Source organism: Callithrix jacchus, chromosome X, assembly GCF_049354715.1.
Source record: "Callithrix jacchus isolate 240 chromosome X, calJac240_pri, whole genome shotgun sequence".
Taxonomy (NCBI): domain Eukaryota; kingdom Metazoa; phylum Chordata; class Mammalia; order Primates; family Cebidae; genus Callithrix; species Callithrix jacchus.
Window position 1 is genome coordinate 114980999 of NC_133524.1, and position 17518 is coordinate 114998516.

Genomic DNA, 17518 nt, shown 5'->3' on the forward strand with positions numbered 1-17518 from the left:
TGTTTATTATGGAATGTAGATGAATGTCCAGAGGGGAACCGTATTGGAAAAGGGGAGACTCAAAATTACCTCCAAATCTATTAAATCTAGAATGGGGCACTATTATGCTCCCAAACCCGTCAGCAAGCCCTGTCAAAGCCACAGTTCGGTAAGCAAGGCTATAACAGACTTTAATGCCCATTCAAGGCTTTGCTTTCCAGTTCTTCTTTCCACTTGATATCTACTTGCCATCTGGAGAGATAAAAGCCTTACCTGGGGTCTTGCAAGCAGGTTGCTTCTTGGCCATGCTTTCAGATTTTGGCCTGCTCTGTTGCTTCTCTGCCAAGTTAGATACTTTGGTGAGGCTCCCTGCAGCATTCTGGAGCTCCTCGGATGTGCTTCTTTTGATTTTATGCCCCTTACCTACAAAGGATGAAACTGGGCCCAAGGGCACTGAAGCAGGTTGGGTGAAGTCATCTTGTTTCTCACTCTCATACTTCTGCAAGGCAGGGACTTTCCTCAGTCGAACTCCAAAAAGGTTTTCAACATGTGCCTGGTTGGATAGGCTTGAATGCTGGTTATTATTTTCATCACCACTCTCGAGAACTTCTTCCTTGGAGTAAATGCCCCTGGAAGTGGATGTTTGCCCAGCAGGGGGAACGGTGAACTTCCCAGGTTTGGTAGCTGGGGCCAGGATGCTCTTTATGCGGGTTTTAGAATCTTGGCTGAACTTCTTGGTTTTGTCTGCAAAAGCTTGATCTCTTTGTAGGAACCAGTTGTCAGAATTGGTCTCAAAAATAGATCGCCCAGCACCAGCATTCACAGAACTTGAATGAACCTGTTGCTGGAAAGGGCTACTTGGAGGCAGGTGCTCCTCACTGCTGCTCTGTTTTACAGGTACATTCACTGGGCCCATTGATGACATCTGTGGCTGGACTTGAGACTTATCTGAGGCTTGGGAATAATGTTTGGGAGGCAGCTGCTTTCTGGAATTCCTCCACTCTTCAGGAGAGCTGGCAGAAACAGAAGAGACTTTTTGCTCATACTCAAGTTTCCCCAAGGCCTGGGAAAGCTGTCTGGGAGGCAGCTGCTCTTTAGAACTGCTGCACTTCCCAGGAGCACTCTTTGAATATGAGAAAACTTCTTGAACTTCTTGTGGGTCTTCAGTTCTCCCCAAGGACTGTAAAGGGTGCTTCGCAGGCAGCATCTTTGAAGAAACGCCTCCCTTAGGATTAGCATTCCCCCAATCTGAAAAAACTTGGTGCTTGACTTTAGGCTTCGACGAAGATTTGGGAGGAAGTTTTGGAGGCAAAGGTGCCACATCACCACCCCTCTTAAGAGCAGAGCTCTCTGAAAAGATCTGCTGTGCCATAAACTTCACGAATGACTGGGCAGGACGCCTGGGAATCATTGATTTCTTAGAAATGCCTTCAATAGCTACGTTCTCTAGATGCGAGGTCATTTCTTGAACTTTAGACCTCGTTAAGAACTGGGTAGGAGATTTTGGAGGCAGTGGCCCCCCAGAAATGCCTGCCTCAACAGCAGTGCTCTTGAAATTTGAAGACAGTTGCTGGATTCTATCTCTCACAGTAAACTGGGAAAGATGTTTGGGAAGCAGCGGCTCCTTAGAAATGTTCCCTTCAACAGTAGTGCTTTCTGGATTTGCAGAGAGTTGATACAGTTGCTCAAATTTAGGGGTCACCCATGGCTGGACAGTGTATTTGGAAGGTGCCACAGGACTGCTCCGTTCTGCAGAAGTGCTCATTGAACCTGAGGAGACTTTTTGCTCTACTGCTGGTCTCATCAGGGGCTGAGAAGGCTGTCTGGGAGGCCTCAGCTCCATAGAAGCAGTCCCTTTAGCTGCAGTGCTCTCTGGAGCTGCGGAGACTGGTTGCTCAAATGTAGGGCTCACCTGTGGCTGGAAAGGGCGTCTGGGAGATGTTGGCTCCACAGAGCTGCACCTTTCTGCAGAAATGCTCGTTGAATGCAAGGAAATTGCTTGCTTGGCTCTTGATCTCATCCTGCGTTGAGAAGGCACTCTGGGAGGCTGTGGATTTGCATAAATGCCCCAGTCAGCAGCAGCAGTCTCTGGACCTGCAAAGACTTGTTGCTCAAATGTAGGGATGACGCGTGGCTGGAAAGGATGTCTGGGAGGCATCGACTGCATAGAAATGCTCCTATCAGCTGCAGTGCTCTCTGGACCTTCAGATACTTGCCACTGAAATTTAGGACTAACTCGTGGTTGGAAGGTGTGTCCAGCAGGCATTGGCTCCACAGGACTGCTCCATTCTGCAGAAGTACTCATTGAGTCTAGGAACTTAGACCTCCCGGAGGGCTGGGAAAGGCATCTGGGAGGCAGTGGCTCCACAGAAGTGCCTTCCTTAACAGCTGTGCTTTCTGAGATTTGCTGGATTTCAGGATCTGTCAAGGACTGAGGAGAATATCTGGGGAGCAGTGGCTCCGCAGAGATGACTTTCTCAACAGCAATGTCCTCTGAACCTGAGATCATGTTCTTTTGAACTTTAGGGTTCATCAAGGGCTGGGAAAGAAGTTTAGGAGGCAGAGGCTTCCTAGAAACACTTTCTTCAACAGCCATGCTCTTTGGAGATGAGGAAACTTCTTGCTCCACTTTCGGATTCACCGATAGCTGGAAAGGGTGTTTGGGAGGCCTTTGCTGCACGGAAATGCTCCCCTCAACAGCAGCAGTCTCTGGACCTGCAGAGACTTCTTGCTGGACTCCTGGGCTCATCAGGGGCTGAGAATACTGGCTGGGTGGTGGGGCCTCCACAGAAGCAGCCCCCTCCATACTTGTAATTTCTGGACTTGAGGAGCCTTGTTGCTCTGCTTTAGGTCTCATCCGGTGCTTAGGAGGAATTTTGGGAGGCAGAGGTTCTGGAAAAATGCCCTCAACAGCAGCACTCTCTGGACCTGTGGAGACTTTTTGCTCAGATTTAGGAATCACCCATGCCTCAAAAGGGCGTCTTGGAGAGATTGGCTCCACGGAACTGCTCCATTTTGTAGAAGTGCCCACTGAACTGGTGCGAACTTGTTGCTGAACAGCAGGACTCATAATGGGCTGAGAAGGGCCTCTGGGAGGCAGCTGCAGCACGGAAGCAGTCTGCTCTTCAGGAGTACTCTTTGAAGCTGAGGCGACTTCTTGTTGGTCTTTGGGCTTCTCCAAGGCCTGAGCAGGGTGTCCAAGAGGCAGGTCTTCCTCCGAGCTGCTGCAGTCCTCAGAACTGTTATACTTATCAATATAACTGCTTGAGTCTGTGAGGACTTCATATTCAGGCTCCTCTAAAGCCTGGGAAGGGCATCTGGGGTCCAGCTCTTCCTCAGAGCTGCTCTGGTCCTCAACCAAACTTTTTGATTCTGAGAAGACTTTTTGTTCATCTTCAAACTTCAATGAGGACTGGGAAGAGTGACCACAAGCCAGTTCTTCAGAACCATACCCCTCCTCGGGAATATTCTCTGAATCTGAGGAGACTTCTTCAGCATCAGGCTTCCTAGAGGACTGAAAAAGGCTTTCAGGAGGCAGACTCTTGGCATAAACCTCTCCTTTGGCTGGAGTATCTGTCATACTCAAAACACTTGCTGTAAAGGCCTGGCGAACATTTCCAGAAGGCTTTTCTTTGTAGATAGTTTGAATATCCTGGGCTGACTTCATTTTGGATTGGGCCTTTTGTGACTCAAAGCTGAAAGTTTCTTTCTCTCGTGACTGGATATGAGAAGGATCTGTAAACACCTGAGCCTCTGCTGCCACTGAGAGAATGGCCTCCTCTTGGGTTGTAGAACGGCTTTCCACCATCAATGAAAGAGACACTCTGGCTTCTGTCTTCTCAGCTGCAGGAGCCCCATTTTCATGGTATGGTTGTGGATCAGTAACCATGGGATCTTTCATGTCTTCAGGTATAGGCTGTGTTGCTGATGCTTTTCTGGATCCGAAATCTGTGCCAGCATTTCTCTTTCCCATGTCATCTTTATCTGAAAGCAACCCCTGAGGGGTAGTGCTTTCTGGTTGTGGAGGTGTAGGCTGCTCCATGTTGTCCTTCTCCAAGGGTAAGTGCCAGAAAGGCACATTCCTGGCAGTCTTATCAGTAGGTGAGGATGCAGCTCCATCGCCCAGGCGATATTGTTTAAGGCTTCTTTCCTTGAATTCACACTCACTCAATCCTGAAACACTTGCTCCTTTTTTTCTCCGTTTTCTTCCAGATGCTTCTGGTAGTGGATGGCCCTGACTCCCAGTAGCATCAGAGTTTGGAGCCTGGTCTGTTGTCTTCTTGTCGTATATTTCAGTTTTCTTGCTCTGTTCCTTGCTTGAGGAACCTGTACCAAATAGAAATAAGAAAAAGAGAAATATGTGTGACTTTGACTTTCTAAATTAAGAACACTGTGCCCTGGCCCAATGGTATCTATTTGCTAATGAATTATCTAGTATGAGGAAGCAGGTATTTGGAAGACAGGGGGCAACTTGGCCACTATTAGGTTTCTGCAGTTGGACATTTTTAAGCCAAAGGGAAATTCTAGTTCTAGGAATGGAGTGCAGGGTTGGCTTATCACATTTTTACCAATAGTCTTGTCCACCATTCGATGTGAGACATATCAGAAGGCAAATTTTGAACCTGTAACACTGATTGCCTTTGGGGAAACTGACAGGAAAGAGGAATGAAATTTTTTACTTTCTAACTAGCATTTCTATTTTCTACATAATATTTATCTCAACTGCTTGAAATTTCATATCATGTGCATATATTGCTTTTTTTTAGAAAGGTGTCCATGGGAATTATCTGGGAGGCAAGATTATGGCCCCTTTTATTCTTTTCTTCTACTCTCTCATATTAAAATGATCCTAGTTGTTTTTATTTCCAAGATGCAGATTGGAGGCATTGTTGGTATGTCTCTCCCACTTGGAAAGACAAAATAATACGTAGAGATTCATGTTGTGAGCTTTTTCCAAGAAGCAAGACAGAAACTTAACAAAAAGACTGAAAGAAATCACAGACCCTTTGAAAGAAGTGTTGGGCAGCAGCCTACACTATAAACCAGATGAAAACTCCCCATAGGAGACAGTGAACCTGTGCACAGACCCAGCATATCACTACTACAAGCAGTGTCTGAGAAAGCCATCGCACAAAGATACTCTACAACCAAGGAACTCATACAGAGTGTTCAAAACTGAAAGCACCCAGAGCTGAAACCAGGTGACAATAAACTATAATTATCAATTAAAAAGTGGACAAAGAACATGAATAAACAATTCTCAAACAAAGATATTGAAATGGACCACAAACATATGAAAAAATGCTCAATATCACTAATCATGAGGAAAATGCAAAGTGAAACACAATGTGATATCATCTTCCCCCAGCCAGAATGGCCATTATTAAAAAGTCAAAGAACAATAGATGTTGGGATGGATGTGATAAAAAGGGAATACTTATACACTGCTGGTGGGAATGCAAATTAGTACAACCTCTATGGAAAACAGTATGGAGATTCCCCAAAGAATTAAAAATAGATCTATGATTTAATCCAGTAATCCCACTACTGGGTATCTACCGAAAGGAAAAGAAGTCATTATATCAAAAAACACCTGCACATGTATGTTTATAAGATATGGAATCAACCTAAGTGCCCATCAACCTATGAGTAGATAAAGAAAATGTGATATATATATACACACACACACACACACACACATATATATATACACACACACACATATATATACACACATATATATACACACATATATACACACACACATATATATACACACACACACATATATATATATACACACACATATATATATACACACACACACACATATATATATATACACCATGAAATACTACTCAGGCATAAAAAAGAATGAAATGATGTCTTTTGCAGCAACTTGGATGAAACTGGAGGCCAATATTCTAAGTGAAGTAACCCAGGAATCGAAAACCAAACACCACATGTTCTCTCTTATAAATAAGAGCTAAGCTATGTACACAAAGGCATACATGAGTGGTATAATGGACATTGGAGACTCGGGCAGGAAGGAGGGTGTGAAAAGGGTGAGGGATGAAAAACTACATACTGGGTACAACGTACATTACTAGGGTGACAGTAAAATCCTAGACTAAAATCCTAGACTTCACCACTATATGATTCATTCATGTAACCAAAATCTACTTGTACCCCGAAAGCTATTGAAATAAAAATTTTTTATAAATAATTGTATGTAATATACATGCAAGGAAATTCTCAGAATGCCTTAGCAATTGCATTGGTCCACCGGCTTCAGGTCAAGAACAAGGTCATAGTTGTACAGATTGCTCCCCTCCTTTCTTGTAGTACTTTTCTAAGAAACTCAATTTGATCTTCAGGTGGCCCCTTGCTGCCTTTCTTTACTCACTATCTGCTGCATCCCCAGCTCCATCTAGTGATTTCATATCCAACATACCGCGCTGAGAATAACTGATTGCTCCAAACCACTTCCATGATATGGAAAATCAACTAAAGTATCTGCCCCCATGGATACTGGCTCAGTTCTATCCTCTGTGTGTAAAAGAGACAACTATTAAAACATAAATCTCAAAAAGATAAAAGAGTACTAATTTAATCTTTCTTTTTCTTTTTTTCTTTCTTTTTTTTTTTTTTACTGGAGAGTTGTGTGGTTTTCTTAGATTTCATGGGAAAATGTGTTTAGGAGTATCCTGTCTTTGAACCCACATGTGAAATCCTTTGTGGCAAAAACGTGGCATAACTGTTTAACTTAATTTGAGGAACTGGAATTTTTATCAAATATTGCTTGAAATTAGCTTGCCATCAGTCGGAGCCAACATAGACGTATGTACACACGTGAACAGAGAGCTTTTCACTCTCGTGGGATTTGTTGTTTGGGAATTTGATAGGTGTTGGCTACCAAGGACATCTGTCTGCAGCTGCCCAAACCCTCTTTGTCCGTGGATATGGGCAATAGTCTCATTATTAACACGGACGTTTTTGCTCTACAGGAAGAGAAAGACAACTTTTAAAAAACGATTTTTTTGGCCAATTCTGTTATTCCTTTCTGGTTCTGTTGCTGAGGGAGAATGCTGAAGGGAAAATCACTGGCTGTCCTCTCACATCTGGGCTCACTGAGGAACTCAGCATGTACGTTACCCTCAAAGAAGATGAAATAAATTTATAAACAAAACACCTCTCTTGTTGGAAATTCATTTAGATAAAATAAGAATCCAGGTATGATCCTTTACCTGAACCCCACACAAGTGGCAATTATATTACTTCAGCAGTTTAGATGGAGGAGCCTGGACCACATTATCTGCATCTTAAATTGAAAGCTCTCTGAGGACCAAGGACAGCAGTCTTGGATAATTCTTGGGTATAGCTCCTATCAACATAGCACTGTGTGATGAAGTCTGTCATGCATGTTTCTGGGTGAGGGTAAAAATATGCTATCCTGTACTGTCCTTACCCAGCTTCTTTTGGTTGGTTTCTTTTGGTTTGGTTACATTCTTTTCTTCTCCAGAAACCAATGGAAGGTTTCGCTCCTCCTGGTTTGGTTTTACCTGAAACGGGAAAACAATGAGCTTGAATCCTACTGAAGTGCTTTCCAACCACTCCTGCATGGTTGCCAAAAAAAAAAAAAAAAAAATCAGGAAAAAAGTTCTTGATGCTGGGCATGTAACAATACCTGAAAAGATGGAAGTTATTTCAATGGAGATATTTCCAGGGATTTCTTAATGGAATTGTTTCCACCAAGAGATCCCTGGGGATCATTTTACCTATTGGAAGTGGTTCATCCAGGTTTGGAGTTTTTAATCTCTGAATGACACACTACAGCGATCTCTCTAAAATGCCCTGGAAACTACTGAACCACACTGGAAGCCCATGAATCCGAAAATGGGGTCGTTGGGGCTGACAACGATCATGCCCTTGGCCATAATGGGATTCTCAGATTTGCTTCACCGACCTGTGAGCCAAATTCAAATCCTGTTTGGCTTCTTTTCAGGGAATTTAATGAAAGCATGAATCATCTCTTTCCAGATCAAACAAAGAAAGAGAATTGGGGTTTTGTTGGGAGGAAAAGGAGAAAAAGCTGAAGGGTTCAGCCCTTACATCAGATGGGGTGAAGTTGGTTTAGTATAAATAAGGTTTTCTGATAATTAGAATACAGCTCTGGAAATGTCCGCATAGCACTGCACTGAACAGTGTATGGAATTTGCTTAGTGTAAGCCTTTATGGCATGCATGTGAAGACAAACATACAACTCTTTACACTCCCACTCAAAGTGCCTGTGCAAACAGACACAGCTCATAATAATTTATTTTTGAGCCAATGTGGTCAGATTGGCCTGGATTCAGGATCTCTTCATCATTTACTTGCTGCGTGACCTTGGGCAAGTTATTCTCTGAATCACTGTGTCTACATCAATAAATAAGAGACTAGGAAAAACCTCGTGTGGGACTTGCAGATCTAATAAATTCCAGAGCAGGGAGAAAGTGGTAGTAGTCCCTGTGTTATAAATGATCTCGGATCTTTTTATATTCATCCACATGTCAGGGAGAGAGTCACAGGGAAGAAGTGGACGTCCTGGTCTTCTCAGAGGGTGATGCCCAGGCCTTTTCTCAACTAGGCTATACAGAAAGAAGAAACTTAGAAGGCTCATACTGTTTCCCTCAGCCAAACTCCCCCATCTCCCAGGTCTGTGGTGAGGTATTCAGGGGATAATGCCTATATGGGGTTTGGCACCTAGTAATTGGTCACCCCTTTTTTGACACCAAACTAAGAAGATACTCTCAAGGCCACCAGAGGGCTTCCCTCTGCCCCCCTGCTCCTGCACCTGTTCTTTCAACTCATATTTTGTGTACTTCCTGAAGTGAAATTGAGATGCCTAAGCTAGAGGCAAGATGGTGGGATTAAAAAAAAAAGTGCTGAGCTAGAAGTCAGAAGACTGGATTCTGGCCCTAGCTCTCCCACCATCTGGATGTTTGACTCTGGGTGAGTATCTGAAAGTATTTGTGCTTTAATGTCCTTCCCTGTAAAATGTTTGTACTGTACAATCTGTTAGTCTCTTTACCTCTCGTTCACAGTCTCTTACTTTCAGACCAGAATCACTGGCGAATTCAGTTTTTCATAAAAGTGAATTTTGTAGCCAACTGACACATCCCTTTAAACACTGACATTTTTTAACCCTTAACTTTTTTTTTTTTTTGAGACGGACTTTTGCTCGTTGCCCACACTATAGTGCAATGGTGCAATGTCAGCTCACCACAACCCCCACCTCCCAGGTTCAAGCGATTCTCCTGCCTCAGCCTCCTGACTAGCTGGAATTACATGCATGCACCACCACTCCCGGCTAATTTTGTATTTTTAGTAGAGACAGGGTTTCTCCATGTTGGTCGGGCCAGTCTTGAACTCCCGACCTCACATGATCAGCCCACCTCGGCCTCCCAAAGTGCTGGAATTGCAGGCATGAGCCATCATGCCCAGCCCTAATCTTTAATCTTTACTAAAAGCCTTTTCTAAAAGCATTATTTCTCTATCTTTTAAATTAAACAGGGATCACAAAACATAATCTACTTTTTCTAGATGACTTGGACAAATAATGAAATGATCTATTACACTGGACTGTGATATAGTGTGACCCTGAAGGACCTATTGAAGTGGGCAAGGTTTTTGAGCCCCTATATTAAATGGCCCCAGATTGTTTCTGTCATTCTCTCTGCTATCAGCTGTCGCTCTCTTTGCTGTCAGGTCTGAGTCTAATCTGTGGCCATGTTTTTTGCACAGTAGGTCTGCTTCCTAGAAAGTCATGTGACATCTATTTGGAGATCTTTGGAGAGGTTAACAACCAAGTTCTGGATGTTTAGAGTTGCTGAAAGCTTGACCTCCAAATAAGTGGAATGGTGCTGCAGTTTGTAACTCATGGATCTCATCTGATGAATAACTGAAAGAATCCTGATCTGGGGTACGGTTGAATATTCTCTACAAATAGGGTGGAGTGAACTTTCAGATGCTAAGCCAATAAGCAGTTTATGGGGGTTGAAATCATTCACTGTTTCTGCTTCCTTTTAGTCCCTTCTAATATAAAGTTCCACATGGATAGGAAACCACACCCAATAGATGCAAGCTTGCTCACCCCCTCTGGGGTTGTCAAGCTTAGGACAGCGCCTTTGACCTTGCCAATCTTACTTAGGGCATGGGTCTCCTACACCATACTATTTCCCTAGCAGTAGTTTGCAAAGATTGGAACTTATCTTTTCTTAAACAAGAGTTTAGTCCCCTGTCTCTTGAAGGACTTACAATTGCTTGAAGGTTCTTCTTCTTGTTTTGTTTGCGGGGATTTAAAGTCATCTTGTGGCGAGCAGCTGAAGAATCCAAACAGGCCTCGGTGGTGGCTGGGGTGCTGAAACCAACCGGCAGTGGGGTGCTACTGGCAGAGGCAAGTGTGGCAAATGCAGTCAAGGACTGTGAGCAGTCAGGTCCAGGTAATCGCTCAGAGAAGCTCTGGAGAAGGTGAGAGAAAATAGACGAGTCAACCCATATGCTGTTACTGGTCTCAAAAGTTGGAAATTCTTCTGACTGAAGAATTCCTAAAGAAGAAATTCTTCGTGAACTCTTGTCCCCTTTTCCTACATTTCCAGTCAATAGGCTTATTCATTATTGGTAAGCTCCATAATTTTACCGATTTCCTTGCAGATAAAAACAAGAAACAGGAAGAAGTTTGGGTTACTCCCCTGCTTAGAAAGCTTTCAGGGGCACCCCACTGTCCTCGAGATAAGAACGCGACCACTGAATTGAGTTTGCAAGATCAGAGGAATTGCATGTTCTCTTGTCCTAGATCCCCTTCTTATCAACAGGACATCTGGCTGGGGTGAGAGGCACAATTGGTATTAGTGAAACCCAGCAGAGCTCTGGGATTTCTACATTGGAGGGTTGGGTGGAGGGAGAAAAATCAGGTTGGAAGAGGGCCTATCTGCAAGCTGCATTTTCATAGAGAGCACACTACCTTTTATTTATATTGACAGTTCATGGGTGCAAGACTGATGGGAGGACCCTCAGGAATTGAATGCTCCAACCTCCAGTGGGACAGGTATGGAGCCCGTAACCCTGTCCTCATTATGGCTGCCCTCCATATCGCCATACTATTTGGTTCTGGGACACTTAGTTGAATTCCTCTGTAGGACCTTCAAAACGGTCTCCTCTGGGCTTCTGGACATAGTATTTTCCATACCTCAAAGAGCCTCCCCAGAGCTCTTTCCATTTCTAAGAAGATTCCGATTTCTGTTAGCAGAAGACCCTTTGAAGATCAGCTGATAAACTGTCTCTGCTAGATACTAGTAGCAAATTATAAAATTTAGCCAGTAGACAGAATTTCCATTTGTGTTGACCCACTATGTTCTCTTCAGACTAGTTTTGCACACTGCCAGGGATCCCCTTGGTACTTGCAGCTTTCACATGTCTTCACGATTCCCACCACTGTTGTATGTTGATGCAGTGATAACTTTAGCTACTATCTTGGAAGATGGCACTGTAATTCCAGTGCCTGGGGACTCAACACAGAGTTAATGGGTCAGGCAGATGACAAATCCTGCAGACCATTCTGCTTTGGATTCAGGGAGAAGACAGAGGAATAGTACAGTTGCCTTTTGTGGGATCAATCAAAATTAAGATTGATCCGAAGATTTCTTTAACTTCTTTATGCAATTTTCATCCATGAATTTCTATACTGCCTCTTCCTGATATTGTCTAGTTAGATTATATTATCTACTGGAAAAATAAATTTAATATCAGTGTATAGAGTAAAAGCTCTTCTTTTATTGTTCTGAATGTCTTCCCTACTTCAGAGTGGTGTCAGAGTTCTGGTCTTTTAAGGCTGGAGGAAGTGTGGTTACTTCTTAGGTCCTCAGCCCTCCTGGTTAACAGCAACCTAGAAAAGTTACCACAAGAGCCAACCACAGGATTTTATGAGTTACCCAGGAAAAGCAAATATAATCCCTTCCTGGCAGAATTCTGAAAGGAAAATGAATGGAGAAAGTGGGACACCGTCCTTTACTTTTCCTTCCTTACTCCCCTCCAGCGCTATTCCTCCTTTTATGCACTCTGACAGCCAACATACCAACATACCCTGTCTGAACCCAATATGCATATTATTTTTTCGTTTGTATAAATTTAAGGGGTATAAGTGTAGTTGGTTACACGGATATATTGCATAGAGGTGAAGTCTGAGCTTTTTCTGTAACCATCACCCAAATAATATACATTGTACTCATGAAGTAATTTGACATCCCTCACCCTCCTCCCTCCCTCCCACCCTTTCAAATCTCTAATGCTTATTTTCTACACTCTGTGTCCACTGTGTCCACATTATTTATCTCCCACTTTTAAGGGAGGATATGTAGTCAATTATGCATATTATTAAGTAAGGCTGAGATGTTTCCATTTCTTCTCCTGTGTTTTAGAGGGAGTTTAGCACAGACATCTTCAGATTAATATCTGGAATTAATGGGCTCCTCATGCCTCAACATCTGGAAGATGTGCATGGCCAGGTACCCAGTAATCCAGAATCTTCTTAGAAAAGGAAGTTGGACCTTGGGCCAGGGAAAAGGATTCTTCAGCACTGGTTGGTAGGGAGCTGGATACTCTTGCTATTAGCTGGCATAAGGGCAGCTCTTTGGAAAATAAAAACACATTTCACTTCTTTTTTCCCTTCTGTAAAGTTTCTAGACCCAGTGCAAAGCAGTTTAGTCAATAATGCACATTTTGGCAGTCCTTTTAATGATTTCTTTTTCTGTTGTATGATGCTAGGGTTTTCTCCTTTTGAGCAGGGATAGAGAGCAGTTTGACTGTCTTCTTGGAACAAAGGAAAGCTCTGGTTGTAATGTCTTAAATAAGAGGATTACCAGGGGGCTGTTTAGGTCCAGGTTTCATCAAGCATTTGGTCCATAAAGCTGCCACCCCGGGGAAAAAATACACTCCGAGATTGACGCTGGGATGCTGGGGAGCTGGGTTCCATGTGAGTCAAAAGCTAAAAGCAAGTTGTCTTTGGATTATCTCAAGAAGCAACTTTTGGTGGGAAAAGTGGTTCTTGGTGGGAGACTTCTGCACCAAGAGGTACTGGCACAGAGTGAGATCCAATAATGGCTAAGATTTTAATTCCCTGGGTGTGGCAAAGTGGCTTCTGTGCCCATTCCTGAGACTTCCTGTACAGCTGCTGCTTAACACAAAATCTGTGTTGCTTAAAAGCTGTTGTGGCCAAGATTTTTGCCAACTTGAAAGTTCTTGGAGGTGGGATTTCTGATATTCCCTGCACCCCCCTTCTATCACAATCTCTTCAATTTCTTGAATGAGAGCCTTTCTCTTCATTTCTAGTATAGAGAATAAGAACATGGACTTTGAAACCAAACAGGCCTGAATATGACATCCTAGCTATACCATTTATTGGCTGTCTGACTTTGAGCAAGTTCCCTAACCCTTTTGAGCCTCAGTTTTCATGTCTGTAAAATAGGAATAATCATAATACATACTTTGGTTCGTTGTTGTAAAGATTAAATAAAATAATACATGGGAAGTGCTTAACACAGTGCCTGTTACATAAGAAAGTCTTGATAAATGTTAGCTGCTGTTGCTATTATTGAGCATTGGTTATACAAAGTTAGAGGACTGCTAGAAGCCACATAGTTCAGTGAAAGTGCTATAGATTTGATCAGGAGTCCTGGGATCAAGACCTAGCTCTATCTTTGTTTGGCTCTGTGGCTTTGGCCAAGTCACTTCACCGCTCTGAGCCTCAACTTTTTTCATCTGTAATGGGAATCTTTCCTGGCTGCTTTACAGAGTTATTGAGAGAATCAAATGTAACTATATATGGAAAATCACTTTGAAAGTTGTACATTTGTATACAATCATGGGGAGGGGGCATATGTTCTCCTTTGATGTGCAAAATAAGATTTCCAAATTGATTCTGACCTGTCTTAGATACTTTTCTGGTTTACAAACTCAACAACAAAAAGACAAGTAACTCAATTAATGGATAAAGGAGAAATGGATATTTCTCCAAAGAAGATACACAAATGGCTAATAAGCACATGAAAAGATATTTAACATCATTATTTACTAGAGAAATGCAAATCAAAACCACAATGAGATACTACTTCACACCCACAAACATGACTATAATTTTTTTTTTTTGAGATGGAGTCTTGCTCCGTCTCCAGGCTGGAGCACAGTGGCGCAATCTCAGCTCACTGGAACCTCCGCCTCCCCGGTTCAAGCGATTCTTCCACCTTAGCCTCCCGAGTAGCTGGGACTACAGGCGTGTGCCACCACACCCAGCTAATTCAGCTAACACAGAATTACCATATGACCCAGCAATTCCACTCCTAGGTATATACCCAAAAGAATTGAAAACAGGTGTTCAAACAAAAATTTGTATGCGAATATTCATAATAGCACCATTCACAATAACCAAAAGGTAGACAGGACACAAGTGTCCATCAATGGATGAATGGCTAAACAAAATATGGTACATCCATATGATGAAGTATTATTCAGCCATAAATAGAAATGAAGTACTGATAAATGTCACAATATGGATGACCCTCAAACACATTATGCTAAGTGAAAGAAGCCAGCACAAAGGCCACATATTGTATGATTCCATTTATATGAAATATCCAGAGTAGGCAAGTACAGAGATAGAAAGTAGAATAGTTGTTGTCAGGGGCTGATGGGAGATACAAATGGTGAATGACTGCTTAATAGGAACTGGGCTTCCATTTGGGATAACCAAACAGGTTCTGACCCTTGATAGTGGTGATGATTGCATAACATTGCGAATATATGTACTGTCACTGAATTGTATACTTTAAGATGGCTAACATGGCAAATTTTACATGATCTGTATTTTAGTACAATAAAAAATGCTATCTAAGTCAACCCTTCCACTAATTCAGACTATATATCCCTATTCATCTGATTTCGTGGCATTCTGCAGAAAATACTTGTAGTCATAGCCCAGATTCATAGAACAATAAGCATCCACCCACCTACTACCAGTCTGTGCTTTAACTTTGGTTTTAACCTAATTTGTTTCTTTGTTGACATATCTGAGGGCTGCTTCACTTCATAAGATCTTTTAACAACAAAACAGAGTTTTGTTCTGACTGGCAAATTCTCTTCATTATAAGTTAGGTTTCTGTTTACATTTTATTTCCAAAGGTTAATCATTCTAAACTCTACTTCACTCTAAGAGCCCTTTCAAGTTCACCAACAACCAATTCAATTAAACACATTAGTTTAAGAATGGAAGTGTTTATATGGGCACACGATACTAACTTGCTGACTGATATTATCTGGTTGAAAAACTTAGACATATAAATAGACACATTGCCCTCTCATGTGTCAACTGATTCTTCACATGGATATGTATCTATCAAATAATACTATATGCCCTAACCACTGATATTTTTTAGATTTCAAAGTGTAGAGACTATGCTTCAGTAAAAACCTCTATTTTTATCTTCATGAAATACTCAAAACATCTGCAAACTATTACTGCTTCCAAAATACTATCTTCCATTGCTTATTCATTAAAATTATGATTATTTGGTTTGTAGAATTGGATGGAAAACCGCCATGCAAATCAAAAGCCAAGAATGTCAGCTCCTTCCCCAATCATCCCCCTAATGGTGAGCTCCAGCAGGAGAATAAAGAACAGAAGAAGAAATTATGCCTCTGATCTGTGAGCCCCCCCAACCTGCCCTTTAATATACTCACCTGAGTTGCTGTCAAAATCCCCTGTGGTAAAGCCTTTTTTTGTGGATTCTTAGGTGACTCATCATCGACAGAAATTTCTACCAAGTCCTTAGAAGTTGGATCAGATCGGACAACAGGTGGGATGATGCTGAGTCGGCGTCGGCGCGATGGTGGCTTCTGTCAAGAGGGAGAATAGAAGGAACAAGTAAAAACCTCTGCATTCTCTCCCAAATTAGTGGTTTTCTCTTATTCTTTAATAAGAGAAAGAAGGCCAGGTGTGGTGGCGCACGCCTGTAATCTCATCACTTTGGGAGGCTGAGGCGGGCAGATCATGATGTCGAGTGATGGAGACCCTGTTTCTACTCAAAATACAAACATTAGCTGGGTGTGGTGGTGCGTGCCTGTAGTCCCAGCTACTCGGGAGGCTGAGGCAGGAGAATCACTTGAATCCGGGAGGTGGAGTTTGCAGTGAGCTGAGAACGCACCACTGCACTCCAGCCTGGTGACAGAGCCAGACTCCATCTCAAAATAAAGTAAAATAAGAGAAAGAAGTCGAAAGTTTGTGGAAGACTAAGAATCCAAAGTGAAAAAAAAAAATAAACACAGGGAAGAATTTTCTACCTCCCTGTCTTCATTTCTGGTACCTACTCAAACCAAAGACTAGTAGCTTTGATTTCCCCTCTGGGGTGTTGCACACTTTTGCCAATCCCCAAAGACAGAAACTTCAAATTACTTGTTCATGCAAAATCACAATCCTGATGTTATCTCCGTATTGGTGTTAAATACAAATCTTATTCAATTCTGATCTTTGTTTTAATTTTTGTCATGTCTTTGGAAGTCCAGTTCTCATAGTTATGACCTGGAATTGGCATCCAAACTACACTCTTTGCTCATAGTATTCCAGGAATTATCTGGATTGTTAGTTGCTTATCTTAATCCTGTCAAGATTGATTTTCTGGGATTTTTAAAGAAAATCTACAGAACTAGTCCTAGTTTCCTAAAGGAAAAAAAAATTGATCATTTGGGCTTTCCTTGCGATTCAGCAGACAATTTAGTTGTTTCCATCTTGAAGAAAATGGTACACTTGATTTGGAGGCACTGGTCCCTGCCATGGTCCTCTTGATGTGGATCAGAATCCCTGCTTTTTATCTTTAACAAATACTGGCTAAGCATCTACAATGCATTATACCCCGTTCCAGGAACTGGGCCTGCAACAATAATCAAATTCTTGCTGTCATGAAGCTGACATGCTTGCTTCTGTTGTAGACTCTCCTTAGCTCAAAGCAGACAGCTTTCAGACACTGTAGCCAAAGAAGACGCCACAATGGAAGCTTGCTAAGGTTATGTTCCTGGGGTGCTCCTGGCCAGGTTCTCCAGGGCTTCCTTATTACTGCTAGGCCCCATTGGGAGCTCTTGGGAAGAGGCCAGATCAACCAGCCCCAAGCCCAGCTTTAATAATAATAACTACAATAATGGCAACTAATTTTTACTAAGGGCTTACAATGTGCTAAGCAGGGAGTGCTCTCCATAGATACATCTCATTGAAGACTCACAACAATTCTTTGAAGCATTTGCTACAGATGGGAAAAACAAAGTTTGAGAGATGATGTAACCTGCCATAATTCTCCCAGTGGCAGAGGAAGCATTTGAAAGGTCTGTCCAGCTTGATTCCCTTGTTCTTGATCACTATGAACTCCTGTCTCCCAATTATAAGGGCCAGAAAAGGGAGAGCCCATACTAAAGGCCAAGTTCAAGAAGTTTAAAGTCAACAACCAGAGCAGATGGTGTG

At 42.4% G+C, this 17518-nt stretch overlaps 1 protein-coding gene across 2 annotated transcripts in view; it reads right to left on the bottom strand.

Annotated features, from left to right (window-relative positions):
- KIAA1210 (KIAA1210 ortholog) overlaps window positions 1-17518 on the bottom strand; it is a 71197-nt gene that overhangs the window by 7620 nt on the left and 46059 nt on the right. For both annotated transcript variants that reach the window (XM_035288540.3, XM_008989821.3), the window contains exons 6-9: window positions 15751-15906; window positions 10279-10482; window positions 7448-7541; window positions 253-4305 (exon numbers count right to left, since the gene is read on the bottom strand). In XM_035288540.3, the coding sequence (XP_035144431.1) occupies window positions 253-4305; window positions 7448-7541; window positions 10279-10482; window positions 15751-15906 (4507 nt within the window). The remainder of the gene's footprint in view (window positions 1-252; window positions 4306-7447; window positions 7542-10278; window positions 10483-15750; window positions 15907-17518) is intronic.